The sequence below is a fragment of the Rattus norvegicus genome, chromosome 13, assembly GCF_021556685.1.
Source record: "Rattus norvegicus strain SHRSP/BbbUtx chromosome 13, alternate assembly SHRSP_T2T, whole genome shotgun sequence".
In the NCBI taxonomy this organism is placed as follows: domain Eukaryota; kingdom Metazoa; phylum Chordata; class Mammalia; order Rodentia; family Muridae; genus Rattus; species Rattus norvegicus.
The window spans coordinates 19,081,427-19,099,465 of record NC_141546.1 but is presented as its reverse complement, the minus strand read 5'-3'; the positions used below and the strand labels follow the sequence as shown (position 1 = coordinate 19,099,465).

Here is an 18,039-nt window from a genome sequence, read left to right as displayed (position 1 = left end):
AAAGATGCCCCAACATATAAAAAAGACACGTGCTGCACTATGTTCATCGCAGCCTTATTTATAATAGCCAGAAGCTGGAAAGAACCCAGATGCCCTTCAACAGAGGAATGGATACAGAAAATGTGGTACATCTACACAATGGAATATTACTCAGCTATCAAAAACAATGACTTTATGAAATTCGTAGGCAAATGGTTGGAACTGAAAAATATCATCCTGAGTGAGCTGACCCAATCACAGAAAGACATACATGGTATGCACTCATTGATAAGTGGCTATTAGCCCAAATGCTTGCATTACCCTAGATGCCTAGAACAAATGAAACTCAAGACGGATGATAAAATGTGAATGCTTCACTCCTTCTTTAAAAGGGGAACAAGAATACCTATGGCAGGGAATAGAGCGGCAAAGATTTAAACAGAGACTGAAGGAACACCCATTCAGAGACTGCCCCACATGTGGCCCATACATATACAGCCACCCAATTAGACAAGATGGATGAAGCAAAGAAGTGCAGACCGACAGGAGCTGGATGTAGATCGCTCCTGAGAGACAGCCAGAATACAGCAATCACAGGGGTGAATGCCAGCAGCAAACCACTGAACTGAGAATAGGACCCCCGCTGAAGGAATCAGAGAAAACTGGAAGAGCTTGAAGGGGCTCGAGACCCCATATGTACAACAATGCCAAGCAACTAGAGCTTCCAGGGACTAAGCCACTACCTAAAGACTATACATGGACTGACCCTGGACTCTGGCCTCATAGGTAGCAATGAATATCCTTGTAAGAGCACCAGTGGAAGGGGAAGTCCTGGGTCCTGCTAAGACTGAACCCCCAGTGAACTAGTCTGTTGGGGGTGGGCGGCAATGGGGGGATTTTGGGGAGGGGAACACCCATAAGGAAGGGGAGAGGGGAGGGGATGTTTGTCCGGAAACCGGGAAAGGGAATAGCACTCGAAATGTATATAAGAAATACTCAAGTTAATAAAAAAAAAAAAAGAAATCCATCAACTTAATCCACCTTCAAACAAACTCAAACAGACAAACAAACAAACCACATGATCATCTATTAGATGCTAAGAAAGCACTTGGTAAAATTCAGTACCTCTTCATATTAAAAGTCTTGAAAAGATCAGAAATTCAAGACCCTGAACTAACATAGTAAAAGGAATATACAAGAAACCAGTAGCCAACATCAAAGTAAATGGAGAGAAACATAAAGCAATGCACTAAACATCAGGAACTAGACAAGGCTACACACTCTCTTCCTACCTATTCAATATAGTACGTGAAGTCCTACTCGGAGCAATTAGACAGCAAAATGAGGTCAAAGGGATACAAATTTGAAAGGAAGAAGTCAAAATATCACTTTTTATAGATGATATAATAGTGTAATTAAATGACCCCAAAAATACCACCAGAGAACTCTTACAAATGATAAACGACTTCAGCAAATTGACTGGATATAAATTAACCCAAAGAAATCAGTAGACTTCTTCCACAAAAAGGATAAACAGGCTGATAAAGAAATTAGGAAAATGACACCTTTTACAATGGTCCCAGATAATATAAAATACCTCGATATGACTTGAACCAAGCAAGTGAAAGATCTGTATGACATGAACTTTAAGTTTCTGAAGAAAGGAACTGAAGAAGATCTCAGAAGATCGAAGGACCTCCCATGCTAATGGACTAGCAGGACTAATATTGTAAAAATGGCCATGTTGCCAAAAGCAATCTACAAATACAATGCTATCCCCATCAAAATTCCAACTCAGTTCTTCATAGGGTTAGAAATTTCAATTTACGAATTAATTTGGAATAACAAAGAACCCACGATAGTTAAATCCATTCTCAACAATGAAAGAACTTCTGTGGGGATCACCATCCCTGACCTCATGCTGTATTACAGAGGAATAATAAAAATAAATAAATAAATATAAATTTAAAAAAAACAACATGTATGGCATTGGTACAGAGACAGATAAATCAATGGAATAGAATTGAAGACCCAGAAATAAACCCACACACCTACTTGATCTTTTCATAGGAACTAAAATCATGCAGGGGGAAAAGATAGTATTTTCAACAAATAATGCTGTTTCAACTGAATGTCAGCATGTTGAAGAATGCAAATTGATCCATTCTTATTGCCCGATACACAGCTTAAGTCCCAGTAGATCCTGTACAAATGGATCCAAATGGATCAAGGACCTTCACATAAAACCGGATCCACTCACACTAATAGAGGAAAAACTTGGGAAGATTCTCAAAAACATGGTCACTGGGTAAATTTCCCAAACAAAACACCAACAGGTTGTGCGCTAAGATCAAGAATCCACAAATGGAACCTCATAAAATTGCAAAGCTTCTGGAAGCAAAGGACACTGTCATTAGGAGAAAAGGGCAACCAACAGATTGGAAAAATATCTTTACCAACCCATCATCCAATAGGCAGCTAATATCCAATATAAACTAAGAACTCAAGGAGGTAGGTTCCAGAGAACCAAATAACCCTATTAAAAAATAGGGTACAGAACTAAACAAAGAATTCTCAACTGAGGGATATCAAACGGCTGAGAAGTACCTAAAGAAATGTTCAATCTCCTTAATCATAAGGGAAATGCAAATCTGTTAGATTCTGCCTAACACCACTCAGAATCGCCAAGATCAAAGATTTAGACAAGAATTACTTCCTGCTCAGTAGGAGGAGAACCAGAACAGACATCATGTATTGTTATATAAAAGAAAAGAAAGAAAGAAAAGAAATATCTGTTTTCATTGAGATTTTAAATTATGGTTAAGCTCCTTCACACATCCTTGCAAATACACTTGCCTACCTAATGTTAACAAAAGATAAGGTTAGAGATTAACCTTTAGTTGAGGATAGCTTTCAGACTTAAGGCCAAACTAACTTTAAAGATCCATACTCTATACTGTAAACTTAAACTGATTTTTTCATTTTTGTTTTTGTGTTTGTTGCTGCTTTTGTTTTTCAAGACAGAATTTGTTTTGTTTTGTTTTGGTTTTGGTCTTGGTTTTGGTTTTGTTTTTGAGATGGGGCTTCTTTGTATAGCCCTGGCTGTGTTAGAACCAGCTCTGCAGAGCAGTCTGGCCTTGAACTCACAGAAATTCTCCTGCTCCCTAGTGCACTTGAGGGCATACAATGAAACTCCCCATTGCCAGGCATTAAACTTATTTTGTTCTTGTCAATAACATAGCCATTTATTAAATTGATAACGTTAATTTCTTGAACTCTCACACACTTTCCATAAACAATCAGAAAAGAAGCAAATACTGTGGATGCATACTGTGACCTCAAGTTGTTCAGTTTGATGACAGAAAATGTAACCAAAATCTAACATATCCAGTCCAAGGGATGCATTCAGGATTTGCCTGGCGATACCATAAACAAAACAAAACAAAACAAAACAGACAGACAAAGAAACAAAGCAAACTATAAATTAGTGAGGGATGACACTTGAATATGCCTAGATGAAACGACAAGGACTGTTAAATATGGAGTTAAAGGGAACAGATGAAATTTTTAGATGATGTAGACACGGAAAGGTTGGAGGAAGTTAGTTACATTAGAAGATGAATGATAATAAGTATAAATGAGTTTGAAATCGGCACAGAAAATAGACCTGCATGAGAATCATTGACAGTTTTCCTCTGACCTAGTAAGGAAGATGCTTAAACATGATCAGGAACCTGATTTCCCTGTGCAAGGTGGATGGGTGGTCTCAGTGTCAAGTAACGGGAACCATCCCTGTTTCTGGCAAACTTAAGGCTACTTAAGCTCATATAGCACTGAGCTTGGTGACTAGATTCCACCTGCCTTGAGACAAGAGCTTAGGTGAGATATTATGTCCAGGGTTGTTCTCTTGCTGGAGGAGAAGTGAAAGGAAGCACCAAACAACTAAATGTATGTTCTGTAATGTCAATTTGGAATACATGTCTACCTGTGGTTCTTCATGGAAATGCTTACATCAATCTTATTTTTGTAGAAGAGGACATAGATTCCCAGAAAATAAACATACACAATGTAAAAAAAAAAGATTTAGACAACAGATGCTGCTGAGGATGCTGAGAAAGGGAACACTCCTTCACTGTTGGTGGGATTGCATGCTGGTACAACCACTCTGGAAATCAGTCTGGAGGTTCCTCAGAAATTGGACATTGTACACCTGAGGACCCAGCTATGCCACTCCTGGGTATATACCCAAAAGATGCTCAAACATATAGCAAAAACAAATGCTCTGCTGTGTTCATAGCAGCCTTGTTTATAATAGCCAGAAGCTGGAAAGAACCCAGCTGCCTTCAACAGAGAGATAAATAGAGAAAATGTGGTACATTTACACAATGGAGTGCTACTCAGCTATCAAAAACAACGACTTCATGAAATGAGTGGAACTAGAACATATTATCTGGACCAAGGTAACCCAATCGCAGGAAACCACACATAGTATGCACTCACTGATAAGTCCACATTAGCCCAAATGCTCGTATTGCCCAAAATACAATCCACAGACCACATTAAGTTTAAGCAGAACAAGCAAAGTGTGGATACTTCAGTCCTTCTCAAAAGGGGGAAGAAAAATATTCATAGGAGGATTTCTAGATACAAAGTTTGTAGTAAATAATGAAGAAATGGCCACTCACAGTCTGCCCCACCTAGGGATCCAGCCCATATAGATACAGCCACCAAACCTGGACAGTATTGATTAAGCCAAGAAGTGCATGCTGACAGGAACCTTATATATCTGTCTTCTTAGAGGTTTAGCCAGAGCATGACAAATACAGAGGCAAATACAGAGCAAGCCTTTGAACTGAGAATGGGTCCCTGTTGGAGGAGTTAGAAAAAGGGTTGAAGGAAGTAAAGGGATTTGCAACCTCATAAGAACAATAAGACCAACCAACCAACCGGAGCTCTCATGGACTAATCAACTACCCAAAGAGTACACATGGACAGACCCATGGCTCTGGCTGAATACATGTAGCAGAGGATGGCCTTGTTGGGCACCAGTGTGAGGAGAAGCCCTTGGTCCTGCCAAGGCTGGACCCTCCCCCACACACCCAGTGTAAGGGAATGTCAGGGCAGTGAAGTGAGAAAAGGGGGTTGTTGTGGAGGGGGAACACCCTTGTAAGAGGAGAGGGGGATGGGATAGGGGGTTGATGGACAGGAAACCAGGAAAGGAATAGCATTTAAATGTAAATAAAAAAATCCGATAAAAAAAAAAAGAAAAAGTTTCACATAAAACCATGAGCCCTGGAAGACATGCATAAGGTGTTAAATCCTCTAAGCCAAAGGGTAAGTAGACAGGACCTCTGTGTTTTCTTATGAAGAGCGTTACGTGTCCACTTCCTATAAAAAGTGCTTCTGCTGTAGTCTTGTGAAAGTTAGATGTATAATCAGACAGGTTTGAATTCTCAAAGGCCCCTTTGAGCGGTCAAAGTTTCTTGAAGACGAGAGCTGAAATGTATTTATGTTTCTGAATAGTTAATGATGCTATGAGTGCCATATTTCCTCTCCTGAGGTGGATTCTGTATTCACAGAGAGATCTAGTTCTCTGTAGCCTGGTATTGAGGCAACAGAGTTGGGCAAGTGCTGTTGTGTCTCTTGTATGTTGCAAACTCATCTTTGGCTCACAGTGGCTGACACTGTGATAGCATGTACCTGTTCAAAGTTTTGCTGAGGAAAATTCCTTCTTCATGAGCCACTATGAAAATTATTGTAATACTTTGTTAGCAAGGGACTAAATGTCTGTGTCCTCCGTAAATCTTTGGACTGAAATGCTAACCAAGAAAATGCCATTAGAAAGTGCAACTTGACTGGCTTTGTCATTGACATATTTTTTTTCATCTTTATTAACTTGGGTATTTCTTATTTACATTGTTATTCTCTTTCCCGGTTTCTGGGCCAACATCCCCCTAACCCTTCCCCCTACCCTTCTCTATGGGTGTTACTCTCCTCATCCTCCCCCCATTTCCACCCTTCTCCCAACAATCACGTTCACTGGTGGTCAGTCTTGGCAAGACCAAGGGCTTCCCCTCCCACTGATGCTCTTACGAGGTTATTCATTGCTATTTATGAGGTTGGAGCCCAGGGTCAGTCCATGTATAGTCGACATATTTAATCCCACCACTCAGGAGTCAAAAGCAAGCCGTTGTCTGTACGTTTGAGGCCAGCCTAGTCTACACAATGAGTTAAAGCACAGCTAGGAATACACAAATAAACCTTGTCTTCAAAAACAAAAAGTCATCGAAAGAAAACAAGGCAATACAGAAAGGAAGAGGGGAAAGAAAAAAAAAGAACGAATATGGATTTTAGAGTGTTGTTACATTATACTCCATGAATAAAATTAACACCTTTTCAAAAAAGGACCCTTCTCTTTTTACCATGTAAGAGTGGCACATGGACATGCCTTTACTTTTTATTTATATCATTTCGTCGAAAACACCTCTTTTCACCCAAGAGAGAATGGCATTGAACTTTCTCTGTAACTAAGGATGACCTTCAACTTCTGATCATACTGCCTTTACGTCCGGCTGACTAGGATTACAGGTCTGCACTACCACATCCATTTTTAAAATATTCAGGAGATCTAAACCAGAACTTTGTGCACCGTATGCTAAGCAAAGATATCTTTCTTTGTAGTTTGATAGAAGTGTATGCATCCTGGAACCCTCTTTTTAGACTGCTAGTATACAGAACTGTGAAGGAAAACAAAGCCAGCAACAGCATCAACAAAACCTTTGTGATAATAAACTAGTCAGGAAAAAAGAAACATTTGGGAAAACTCATTAAAATAAGTTTGGACTCTCAAATTTGGAATTTAACATTTTCCTCCACTGTTATTTCTGTTACTCTTAAAGCATAGGTTCTCAACCTGTGGGTCATAAAAGTTTTGGGATCGTTTTGGGATATCAGATGGCCTTCTTATGAAACAGTTACATTATGATTTATAACATTAGCAAAATTACACATGTGAAGTCGTAATGAATGATTTTTTTGAAAGATTGCAGCTTTAGAAAGACTGAGAATTTCTGGATTAAAGGCATTCATTCCAGCAGCTTTGCAGAGACTTTTGGGATCTTACCCAGCCAACAAGGCAAACTCCAGACCAGGATAAGACCTTGCCTCAAAGGAATCAAGGTGCAGGGTTCCTTAAGAACAACACTGTTTCCTATTCATTCACATGCACATGCACCTGCATACTTGTGAAATACACACAGACATACAGACACACAGACTCACACACATACACACACACACACACACACACACAGAGAGAGAGAGAGAGAGAGAGAGAGAAAGAGATAGAGAGAGAGAGAGAGCTTTTCTCTTTTTCATTCTGTAATCTTACCAAAACTAGACCAACATGTAAAGGTGGATTTTGTCTAAAATCTTTCCTCAACTTATTTCACCCTTTAAGTAATCCTGATAAAGCTTATTTTAAAATCCTATGGGTGATGAGAAAATAACCTAGGTTTGTAAAGAAATGTATTTGTTCACTGTCTCTGAGTCATGTAAAAGATATTTTAACTGAAGATGTGCCCACCTCGCAAAAAAATCGAGGTCATTAATTGATATTGATAATTGCTGCAGATAATTCTTTTAAGATTATTTTTCTCATTATTTAGAATCATGTCATCTCTTTCAAAGAGAATGTGTCATTTATAAGATGTTATACAAATTTTATCTATTCACTATTATTGGGTTTGAATATGACAGACAGAATCAGAGTGTAGTTGAGGTTTCCAACATAATTCATTTATCAAGAGCCACTGAGCAGGTACAGCTTCCATAGGCATCCAGTTCTCTCTGGCACACATGACTTGCATTTTACAAATATAAAACAGCAATGGGCTGGAGAGATAACTCAATTGGGACCTTCTTCCAATGAAAGTATAAAGAGGTAAATTCTCTCCCAAGCATCCATACAAAAAAGCTAGGCAGTGGTGCCTGCCTATAATCCATTATGGAAATACAAAGGCAGAGAAAGGCAGATGTCTGGTGCTCAATGGTCAATCAATGTAGTCAGATGAATAAGCTCCAAGTTTGGGTTCATTAAGAGAATTTTTCACAAAATCATGAAGTGCAGAACTATTGAGATATATTTTCCTTCATATCCCTTTGCACGGGACACATACACATACATTCACACCCACACATACACCCACACACACACACACACACACACACACACACACATACACACACATTCACACACACAAACACAAACACAGAGAGAGAGAGAGAGAGAGAAAGAGAGAGGGGGAGAGGGAGAGGGGGAGGGGGAGGGGGAGAGAGAGGGAGAGGGAGGGATTGTAAATGTCAAGAAGCCTGGGGGAGGACCACAGTGAGTGTCTATTTCGATTTGTGGTTTACAGGAATCATTTAATTTGGTCTCCAGAATCGGTGAAGATTGTCAATTTTTATTAGCAAAACTTAGGATTTCAGTGTTTCATTGATTTTAATTCACAAAACTATGTATCAGGACACTGTGATTACATAGAAAGAATGAGGTTTCCTATCTCTGTACCCACACAACATTTACAATTTGTTGTTTTGAGCCTTGATTCATGAAGCTCCATAGTGCTTTCAACTGACTTCCAGTCTTTTTCTTTGCACTTTCTTTATTATGCCTTTAATAAGGATCCTTAGTGTATTTTTAATGGATTTCATGTAGCGCATTTCCTGCAAGTAATAACCTCCATTCTTCTCCCAACTATAGATCCACAAAAATTATTTTCTTATCCATTTGCTTTGTAAATAAAATTCCAATTTCTCTCAAATTCTTCTGCATTCCATCAGCAAACCTCACTGATACTTTCTGGAATCAGATAAACCCAATATCTTCCCTAATCCTGTTGTCTTTACGAGATTTTGCTTCACTTTCTTTCACCTTCCCTCCTGTTCTCTAAACCATTCTGGACTGAACAGAATAAGAATTCCACAAAATCTTGTCTAACTTAGTTAATTGAACTGTCAGGAGTTTTTTTTTTTCCTGTGTTTGCTTGTATGTAAACTGGTGTAACTCCAGCTGGTCTCAATCTCACTTTGTGGCTAATGATGACCTTCTAACTTTGATCCTCTTGCCTTCCACTCCTGAGGAATATTGGATTTATATATGGGTACCACCATACCTAGTTTATTTGACGCTTGGGATCAAACCCATTAAATCACATTTAGTTTAGCTTTTAATAATAAATCTATATTTACCAGATAACTCATAGGGATTGGGGATTTAACTCAGTGGTAGAGTGCTTGCCTAGCAAGTCAAGGGGCTGAATTCAGGCCTCAGATCCAGAAAAAAAAAAAAGAAAGACAAAATAACCAGATAATTCATAAACACTCTCGGTTGACAAATCTACTCCAGATCAATGAATGTCTGTTCTTTCAAACACAGAGGGGATATTGTTAAATAGTATTCTTCCAAAAGACAAAATAAGACAGACAGTACTGTGAGTGGCTACAAAAGAGGGGTCAACAGGGCTATAGGTATCTTTGAGTTACTGAAGTAAGGATGGGTCAAGAAATTTTTTCACAAATCAGTAAGCTTGCTCAGGTGTACTTTGGTGCTTAACATGAAATTCGGTATAATTCAGCTAAACAAAACAGAACCCTAGATAGTACTTTGAGCTCACTCTAAAACCAATAAACCAAGAGAGTAAACATTTTATGTTTTTTCATTTGTCATGTTTGCTAGCAGTGAATGATCTAAGAATTCAAAGTGGACTCTGAGGGAATAATTATTTGATACTTCTTTAATGAAAGAACAGCACAGCAAGACATATTTGTGTCACACACAAAAGTATACAAAATTTTCTCTTTATTAAATATACAATATTTACATGTAAGTTTTTCTTTTGTACTGCTAAAAACGTAGAAAACAGAGATCTAAGTCTAACATTAACTTTCTCCATAGAATGTATTAAGACCTCTTACATGGCCTACAAACAGATTTGGAATGATGCAACATCACATGTGATTGAAGATTCTTATACAGGAACAAAAACCATAATATCAAAAAAAAAAAAAAGGAGTCTCCAGCTAATTGGAAAGTAAATGGTCTGCTTTGCCTCTGTTGTGTTGTTATCAAAAGAAAGCCTTTTACGTATTTGGGAAAGTCCTTCTACATATTGTTACTTATTTTAAAGAAATCACCCTTTCATTCTGAAAAAAAAATTAGTCCTGGCCATGCCAGAAAGACTCTCATTTCTCCTTTGAAATAAACATAGTAATTCTTTGTATTAGGGATCTGGAAATTTTATGAACCAAATGTGAACTGTTGACTACTATACTAGTATAATTAGAATGTGTCACATGTCTTCATTTCCTTATATTCTACTATCCAACCATAGACTAGCTGGCAATAGGAATTGTCTGCTAAAGAAAGCCTGGGCTATTAGAAAGCCGACATACTGCCAAGTTCAGGAAAAAATTACTGGCATTGATCATCACCAAATATGAAGTATTTCTCATGACACAACGAAACTACTTTAAGTAAGATACATTTATTTAATTCTTTTTTGCAAGAGTATTTAAGGCATGACAAGATTATACTTCTTGGTCCTGCCATTAAAAGAGAAAATATTAAGCTAGTACTTCATGTATGCCTTTAGGATATGGCTGACAATAATGTGAAAGTATACCTGGTTAGAGGCCCACTCATTTCATCCTGTAAAGTTGCTATGAATAAGGCTGTATCTAGACAGGACATTCAAGATGGCTTTAGGGTAGCTGAAGCCTGTTTCTGCATACCTAATGCCCCTTTTATGTCCTTTGAGATTTACTGCTGGGATGTGAAGCATGGCACAGGATAATGTTGACGAAATTATGAACAAACTGTAATTACAGTCACATGTCAGCTTAGACATAATTTGGGACTAATCTTCTAATTTTAAATTGCTATTTGATGAGAACTTTTCTTGTACCCTGAGGAGCACTGAACAAAGACTTCTCACAGAGTGTCAAGTGGTGGCTGTCTGAAATACACACTGTTGTGGGTGGAGAGTGACATACTTTTCTAGCACTATGTATGCCAAGAAGGCATGACCAAGGAAGGTCCACTACACAGATTCCAACATTTCCTTACTTTTCATCCATGGAGCATTTTGTTAAAGGCAATGGACATGAAGATCTTGATCATCATTTATTTTACTTAAGGCTGCCATTAGGATGCAAACACTGAGAAGGTGAAATCACGGTGGTGATATTGTCAAAGCATTCCTGGACTATATTCGTAAAATATAAAACTTGAAATTCTGCAGGATAGGGTGAAAATGCTATATGAAGATGAGTAAAATATTTCTCACACAGGGCCCATAATATTTTCTCTTCCCCAAATTATAAGACAAATACAGGAAAGAGACACCTGAGTTAAGATCCAGGAAAATGTGAATAGGAACCATCCTCACTGCATGTTGGAAGTTCAACCTCTCTTTACCTCCAGCAGCCATCATGTGTTCCATGAATAACCTGATCTTACTTGAAGGACCCCATCCAGTCTACTCTAACACAAAAGCCCACTGGTACCTAAGGCTTGTTCATGTCTATGTTACAGCTTTGTAGATTATAGACATTACAAATGATATAGGAGTAGCATACAAAGTTCACTCTTTTACTAAAAAATGTGCTTCTTATCCTTCCACAGAGCACCTCGGTGCAAAATAAAAAGGGGGTCATCATACAAAAATGGCAAAAATAATCATTAGAACCTTGACTGAGGCATTTAAAGGACTTCAAAAACAAAGTGGTGATACTTGTCTCCCTACCAAGTAGGTACAGATATAATTTCCTATATGGTGCTCAAGAAACAGCCCTTTATTTTTTATTCCATGTATGTGTGTCTCTGCACATATGTGTCCATGTGGTACATTCTTCCCTTTCGGGTGGATCAACTATTTAAAATCTGTGAATAAAGAGTTGAGAAAGAACAACAAACATTTTCAAAACAAATGACTTGAGATTGACTGTTCATAAAACCTGAGAGAGGTTGAGAAAGCCCCAAGAACTAGTATACAGAAATGATTCAGATAAACTATGAGTCTTGTAAAGAAAACATTTCTGTGTGAGAGACATGAAACAGCACTCCGTCATCCTTCAAATGTGAGTGTTCACATCTGCCTGCACCACCCTTCCATTAACATCCTTTTCCACTACCAGGTACAACATTACATGTTGATTTATTCTTTTATTTGAAACATGGCCTATAGGACTGTTGAGAACCAAGCATACCGAAGCAATAGTCTTAGGGATGATTCATAGCTGGACTTTACTGGTGTCAAAGCCTCTTATTAAGCTGCTATTATATTGTAATTGTAGTATAGCTCTACAAAATTTAAAAGAAGTGAAGCAGTTAGAAAAAAATCTAACAAAGGAATCGTTCCTCGGATTAATGCTCATGTCCATAGATCCCATGGGGATGTTATGAATGCCATTTCCCAGTGTGAGTCTTATAAATGAGATGATACCAAATGAAAAAACAACATGCATGGCCTTCAGAGAGCTAGAAATTTCTGTGTAGAACACAAAAGTGTGACTTCATTTAGATATACGACACATAAATAAATCATTCCCTCAGTAGATAACTTATAATTTTAAGAGTTTTCCCTAAATATAGTCAAATAATTTTCTAGGGCAGAATGGGAAGTTTTGAACGATGTCAGGGTACCACACAGCCAAAGAGAAATCTAAAGGAGCCATGGTATAAATGGATGTACATCAAAGAAGTGAACGTAGAAGGGAGTGAAAGGAGTGACTGTTCTTTTCTGTCTCCAGGCTACATATGGGTCTGCCATATGCAGAGGCATACATTTGAAATGCCTTAACAAAAACATAGGAAATTTAACGTCTTCTCAAATATATTTGATATAGGCAGAGAAAATGGTCCACACCTTGTCCGAGTCAGGTGGGTCTCTCATAGATTTGAGGCCACCCTGATTTATAATAGAGCCTCAAACCAGAAAGAGCTACCAAGTGAACCCTGTTCACAGAAACTGAGTTTAAGAGTTGATACCAGTACCATTTGTTCTTTTTCTCTCTAAGGAGTCCATTTAGCATCTTCTAAAGACATTTTTAGGCAGGGGAAGTCACATGGCTTGAGGAAGAGTAACAAAGCAACCATGTCTGGTAGAATTAACAAATAAGACATGAAATTCTAAGAATTATCAAAAAATGTGTTGGCTTCTAGAGGCCCCTGGAAATGTTTTGCACATTGAATATTCACAGTCTTTGCTTTCTGCTACCTTGCGCTGTGTGTAGAATTCAATTGCTGTTGTGTGCTACAACACAATTGAAAAATTGCATGAACCAAATAGACTCTAACACTGGCTCCGGTTTCTAACTTTGATGGCATTCAGTGTAGGAGGATGCGGATTACTACATTTTCATCTGGTGTTTGTTATGTGGTTGTGAGGAAATTTTGAATTAGCCCTGAGACTAATTACAATAGTACAGCAATTTGGCATGTATCTACCATTTTGTTACATGCCCAGTATTCTGATCTGCAAAGCCTGGACTTTCAGAGACATAACCAGTAGAATGTGTGCTATGCAGAGGGCAGAGACCAACTTCATGCATTCCCCTACATGACGGTCTAGAATTAGTGGATGAGAAAACCATACTCTTTAGGTAGCTTTAACTTCAATTCTATCTGTCAACATCATGTGGACAAAATATGGTGCTTGCTTCTAAGAACTCTAGTAAGAAAATATTCCAGTGTGAATACTCTTATTTTACTTCTTATTTCACTACTAGAAGTGCTTAGAACTAAGCTTCAACATGACTTACATTTCTGATAATGGAAAAATATGCAGTCAAGGAAAAATGTGATTTATATTGCCCTTTATAAAGCCATAAAATTCAAAAGTAGAAACGACACCTGGAGGTGGAGAAGGAAATAGATTCTCAATATCTCTCATTTTATTAAATGATCATGTCTCTTATTAAAGATAGAAAAAATTATAAAGGGTATGTTTGTTAGAATTGCTATAAAATAAATTCAGTAGCAAAAAGAGAGTGATATTCTAAACAAAAAAGAGGGTATGCCAGAATCCATGTAAAAATTTAAAGAAATAACATATATTTAGGACAATATCTCATAGTTGTGGACTGTGTCACACTCAATTCTTAATTCTTTTGCTTTTCAAGGGAAGAAAAACTATATATTTGAAACTGTTTGATGTCAGTGAGGGCTTCATTTGAACCTCTTTGCCCCGGAAAATGCTGAAATGTCAGAGGTAGGATACTTACTAAGAAGATGGCCTACTGACTGGCAAGTAAGTGTTCTTCAAATCATGTCAGCCCTGCAATATGAATTAGCCAGTACTTTCTTCTTCAAAGATTTTTCTTCTAGCATTAAGTAAGGTCTGCAGTCTTTAGATGTGACCCCACCTTGTCTTTTTCTAAGGTGGTCCCAGGGCAGAATTAAGAATATCATTACCATAAAATGGTCAAGATTACTCACTCATAAATTCAACATGCCTGTTTAGATGAATTGCATGTTTTGCCACCAAAAGAACCCAAAACATGAGATATTTTATAACCTTATTTAGGCACAAAAAAAATTCATGGGGCAGACATGTGTATTGAGTGCAGGTACAGACATAATGTACTTCATAATCTAAAGACTCCCTTAAAATACTCTCACCTACAGGTACCTCACAGAAAATTCTGTCACTTGCCTCTAGGGAAATAGCTCAGTTGCCAGAATGAACTCATTACATGTATTCTAGAATGTGAATTCTGCTAACCTACACATTATTTCTTTACGAGATCTTTCTGAATTAAATGAACAAGGGTAAATCACTTAGGTATTTCTCATTTTTAATGAAACTCTTTTCATTTTTTTTCAGTTTTTCTACTGAGGATGCTGAGTTAAGATTGCCTCAGCCCTTTCATGGAACCAGTTTAGACTTTTATATAAAATCTGTTTGTGCTGCCCCAATCCATATATATGTATAACTTTTATTACAGTGCTGCAATCTTAGAAATAACATACGTTATATGTTCTAGTAATGTAGAAAATGCAGCTGCAAAGTTAGAGGAGCAGTTACATCCTCATAGCTGTTTCAGGGTACTATATCCATATTCATGCCTCAAAACTGCATACCAAGAGAAGAGCAAAGTGCCTGCTCATTATTCATTAACTCAATATCAGAAGTCACTAAAACTCTGTGGACAGGATGACCAATGAAGTCACGGAACTACTTATGGTGTGGACATTAAACTATAGTAAATATGTCTTTTTCCTTTTCAAAAGCCACCAAAACAAGCAGGCTAGAAAAATCTCCCTCTGCTTGTGTCCCCCAGTCTGGAGTTCTTATAGTTGAGGCACACTGAGTATTGTCCCTCTGTTTTGGCAGATGCTATGAAGAGCTTCCATGCCATGTTCTGTGCAGACCCATAGCCACTATCTCTCAAGGAAGCCAAGTTTTGCCACCCCCTCATGAAATCAGATTCTTTCAGATATTAGTGGCTACAGGCAGGAGAAAGGATTGTTGCCTCGTCAGAATTCAGACATTAATTAGACTCTTTTCCCTGAGCCATGCCTTCGGGAAAAATGTCCTGGATACTCGATTTAGATTCACACACACACACACACACACACACACACACACACACACACACACACACAAATCCAGCAAATTTAGAAGCACTTCTTTGTGACATGTCTTCCAACCTCCTTCCTCTTTCACAGGGTACCTAAATGAACAAATGTTGACTTTCCTTGGTGAATGTAGTTTCTTTCATATCCTCCTGCTCGACTGGGTTTCCTGATATACTCATCACTTAAAGGATGATCAGACACTGTCTTTTTCTGCCTCTCTCTCTCTCTCTCTCTCTCTCTCTCTCTCTCTCTCTCTCTCTCTCACACACACACACACACACACACACACACACACACACACACACACACATCCTTTCCTTTTCTAAAGTCATACTGCCTAACAATATGTTATTGTACAAGAATAAATGTTAAAGGTGAACACTGCAGAGCTCAAAGTATAATAGAATATGGCAAGACTACCTGCCTGAGAAACTCAAGAGTAAAGTTTAGAAATTTGATAACAAATGTAGAATGTGCATATATGCATATGTGTCTCTTCCTTTTTTACAATAGTGAAGCCTGTGTCTCCAGTGGTCATTTTCACAACAACATATGTAAGTGGACTACAGCAGCCACAGCTACCGGATCTCCTGAGCTGGGTAAGGAGATGAGTGCTTTTGGTGGATGTATGTGTTTTCTAAAATCAAGGAAAAATGTGAGAAGGAAAATGCTTAAAGAAAAAAAAGCAGTGAAGAGAAGAGAATTAGTCTCTTAAAAAAGGAAACACCACAATAAAAAGGACCAGGTGACCCTGTAGCATCTCAGATGAAGTATTCCCGTTTGCACTTGCTGGTTGTGCTTTGCAAATCAATGTCATGTCTAAAGGAACTGTCCAAGTTTTCTGAGTATTCCTTCTCCTTCTTCTGACTGGTACAGTGTGACTGCTTGTGCTGATAGAGGAAGCGGGTCATGATTCCAATGACACAAAAAGTGATAAATGTTACCACTGCTATGACACCTGTAGAGACGAAGAGAAAAGGAAAATAAATCTGGCACTGAGAAAATTCAGTCTACACAAGGAAGGAAGAGAAAAATTAAACAAAGCCAACATATAAATCCACTCTGTCTCTATATCAAAAATAAAGACTTAGACAGAAACTCTTGATCTTCAATTTCTATAAAATATCCTACAAGCACAGTACTAAAGGAGAAACTTTTTTTTTATAAAAGGTTATGCTGATGACCAAAGAATAAATATGGAGTTGGAAGAAGGGATTTATGTGGTTTTTTTTAATTGGTAAGAATCAAACCCAGACTTCACAAATTTAAAATACATCAAGACTTGCTCAGAATTACTTGTTGTAAAGGCTACATTTATTTCACTATGTCTGTCTCTCTGTCTCCCTCTCCATCTGTCTCTCCATCACTATTTCTCTCTCTCTCTCCCTCTCTCTCTCTTTCTTTCCCTCCATCCCCGTGTTGTTGTGTTGTTTGTGTGTGTGTGTGTGTGTGTGTGTGTGTGTGTGTGTGTGTGTGTGTGTGTGTGTGTGTGTGTGTATGGATTCCACAGCATTTTTATTAATGACAAAAGACAACTTTCAGGAGTCTGTTCTTGCCTTCCACTTGATTTTGGCAAGGTCTCTCTTGCTCTTTCTGTCACTTTACCTTGCAGGGCTACATAGGAGTCTTATTTCAAAATAAATAAACATAAACATTAAACCAATCTGCAACAAAGAACATGTATACAAAATTAATTACTAATAGCAACAAAATGTTTCATTATCAAAAATGTCAATCTGCATATGTAAATATATGCATATGAATATGTATTTAAAGTGTACATGTTTCCTATTTTCTAAGTTGTCTAACTAGTAAGAAAAGTAATTCATTTAGAAGCTTATTCCTGGTTATTGTTCAGTTTTGCAAGAGAATTCTTTGGTCTAACTGTGACTCACTCTGTGAATAGATAGTCAAATATATGGACCTATCTTCTACCAGTTTTTAACAGCTGTGACAATAACTAAGGACCACTTATGTTTGACATATATTCTCAACTTATTTTGGTAACATTGCCAAGTATTTTAAATTATAACAAAATAAAATATCTCAGTTGCTAGTCTAATCTGGGTGGCAAAAATGACTCTGAAACATGAATTGTTGATTTAAAGTATGCCAGAGGCTGCCTCTTTTCTGCTGCTGACTTGAAGGGGATACATCAGGCTAGTATCTGGGTATGCCTCCCAGGATCATCTGTAGATCTTTGATAATCTTCTCATTCTCAAAGAGACTCATAAGAGTTTGCCATTGTATGTAGAAGGCCAAAGCCCAGTTTCACCTTATCAAATAAAACCTTACAGGAATAAAAATAATAATAAAATTGTCTATGACATTTCCTGATTCCAAAGAATATCAATTTCAATCTTTCCTGAAGAAGCATTGAGATCACATGGATGTCTTAAGAACTATCCTACAGAAACATA

The 18,039-nt window shown here is 37.8% G+C and overlaps 1 protein-coding gene across 3 annotated transcripts in view; it reads right to left on the bottom strand.

Moving 5' to 3' along the window:
- Positions 1-9,757: 9,757 nt before the first annotated feature.
- Cntnap5b (contactin associated protein family member 5B) overlaps positions 9,758-18,039 on the bottom strand; it is a 903,684-nt gene continuing 895,402 nt past the window's right edge. For 2 of the 3 annotated variants that reach the window (XM_087580549.1, XM_087580550.1), the window contains exon 24: positions 13,913-16,577. In XM_087580549.1, coding sequence (XP_087436675.1) covers positions 16,381-16,577 — 197 coding nt within the window. In that variant the 3' untranslated portion in view covers positions 13,913-16,380. 3 annotated transcript variants of the gene reach the window in all.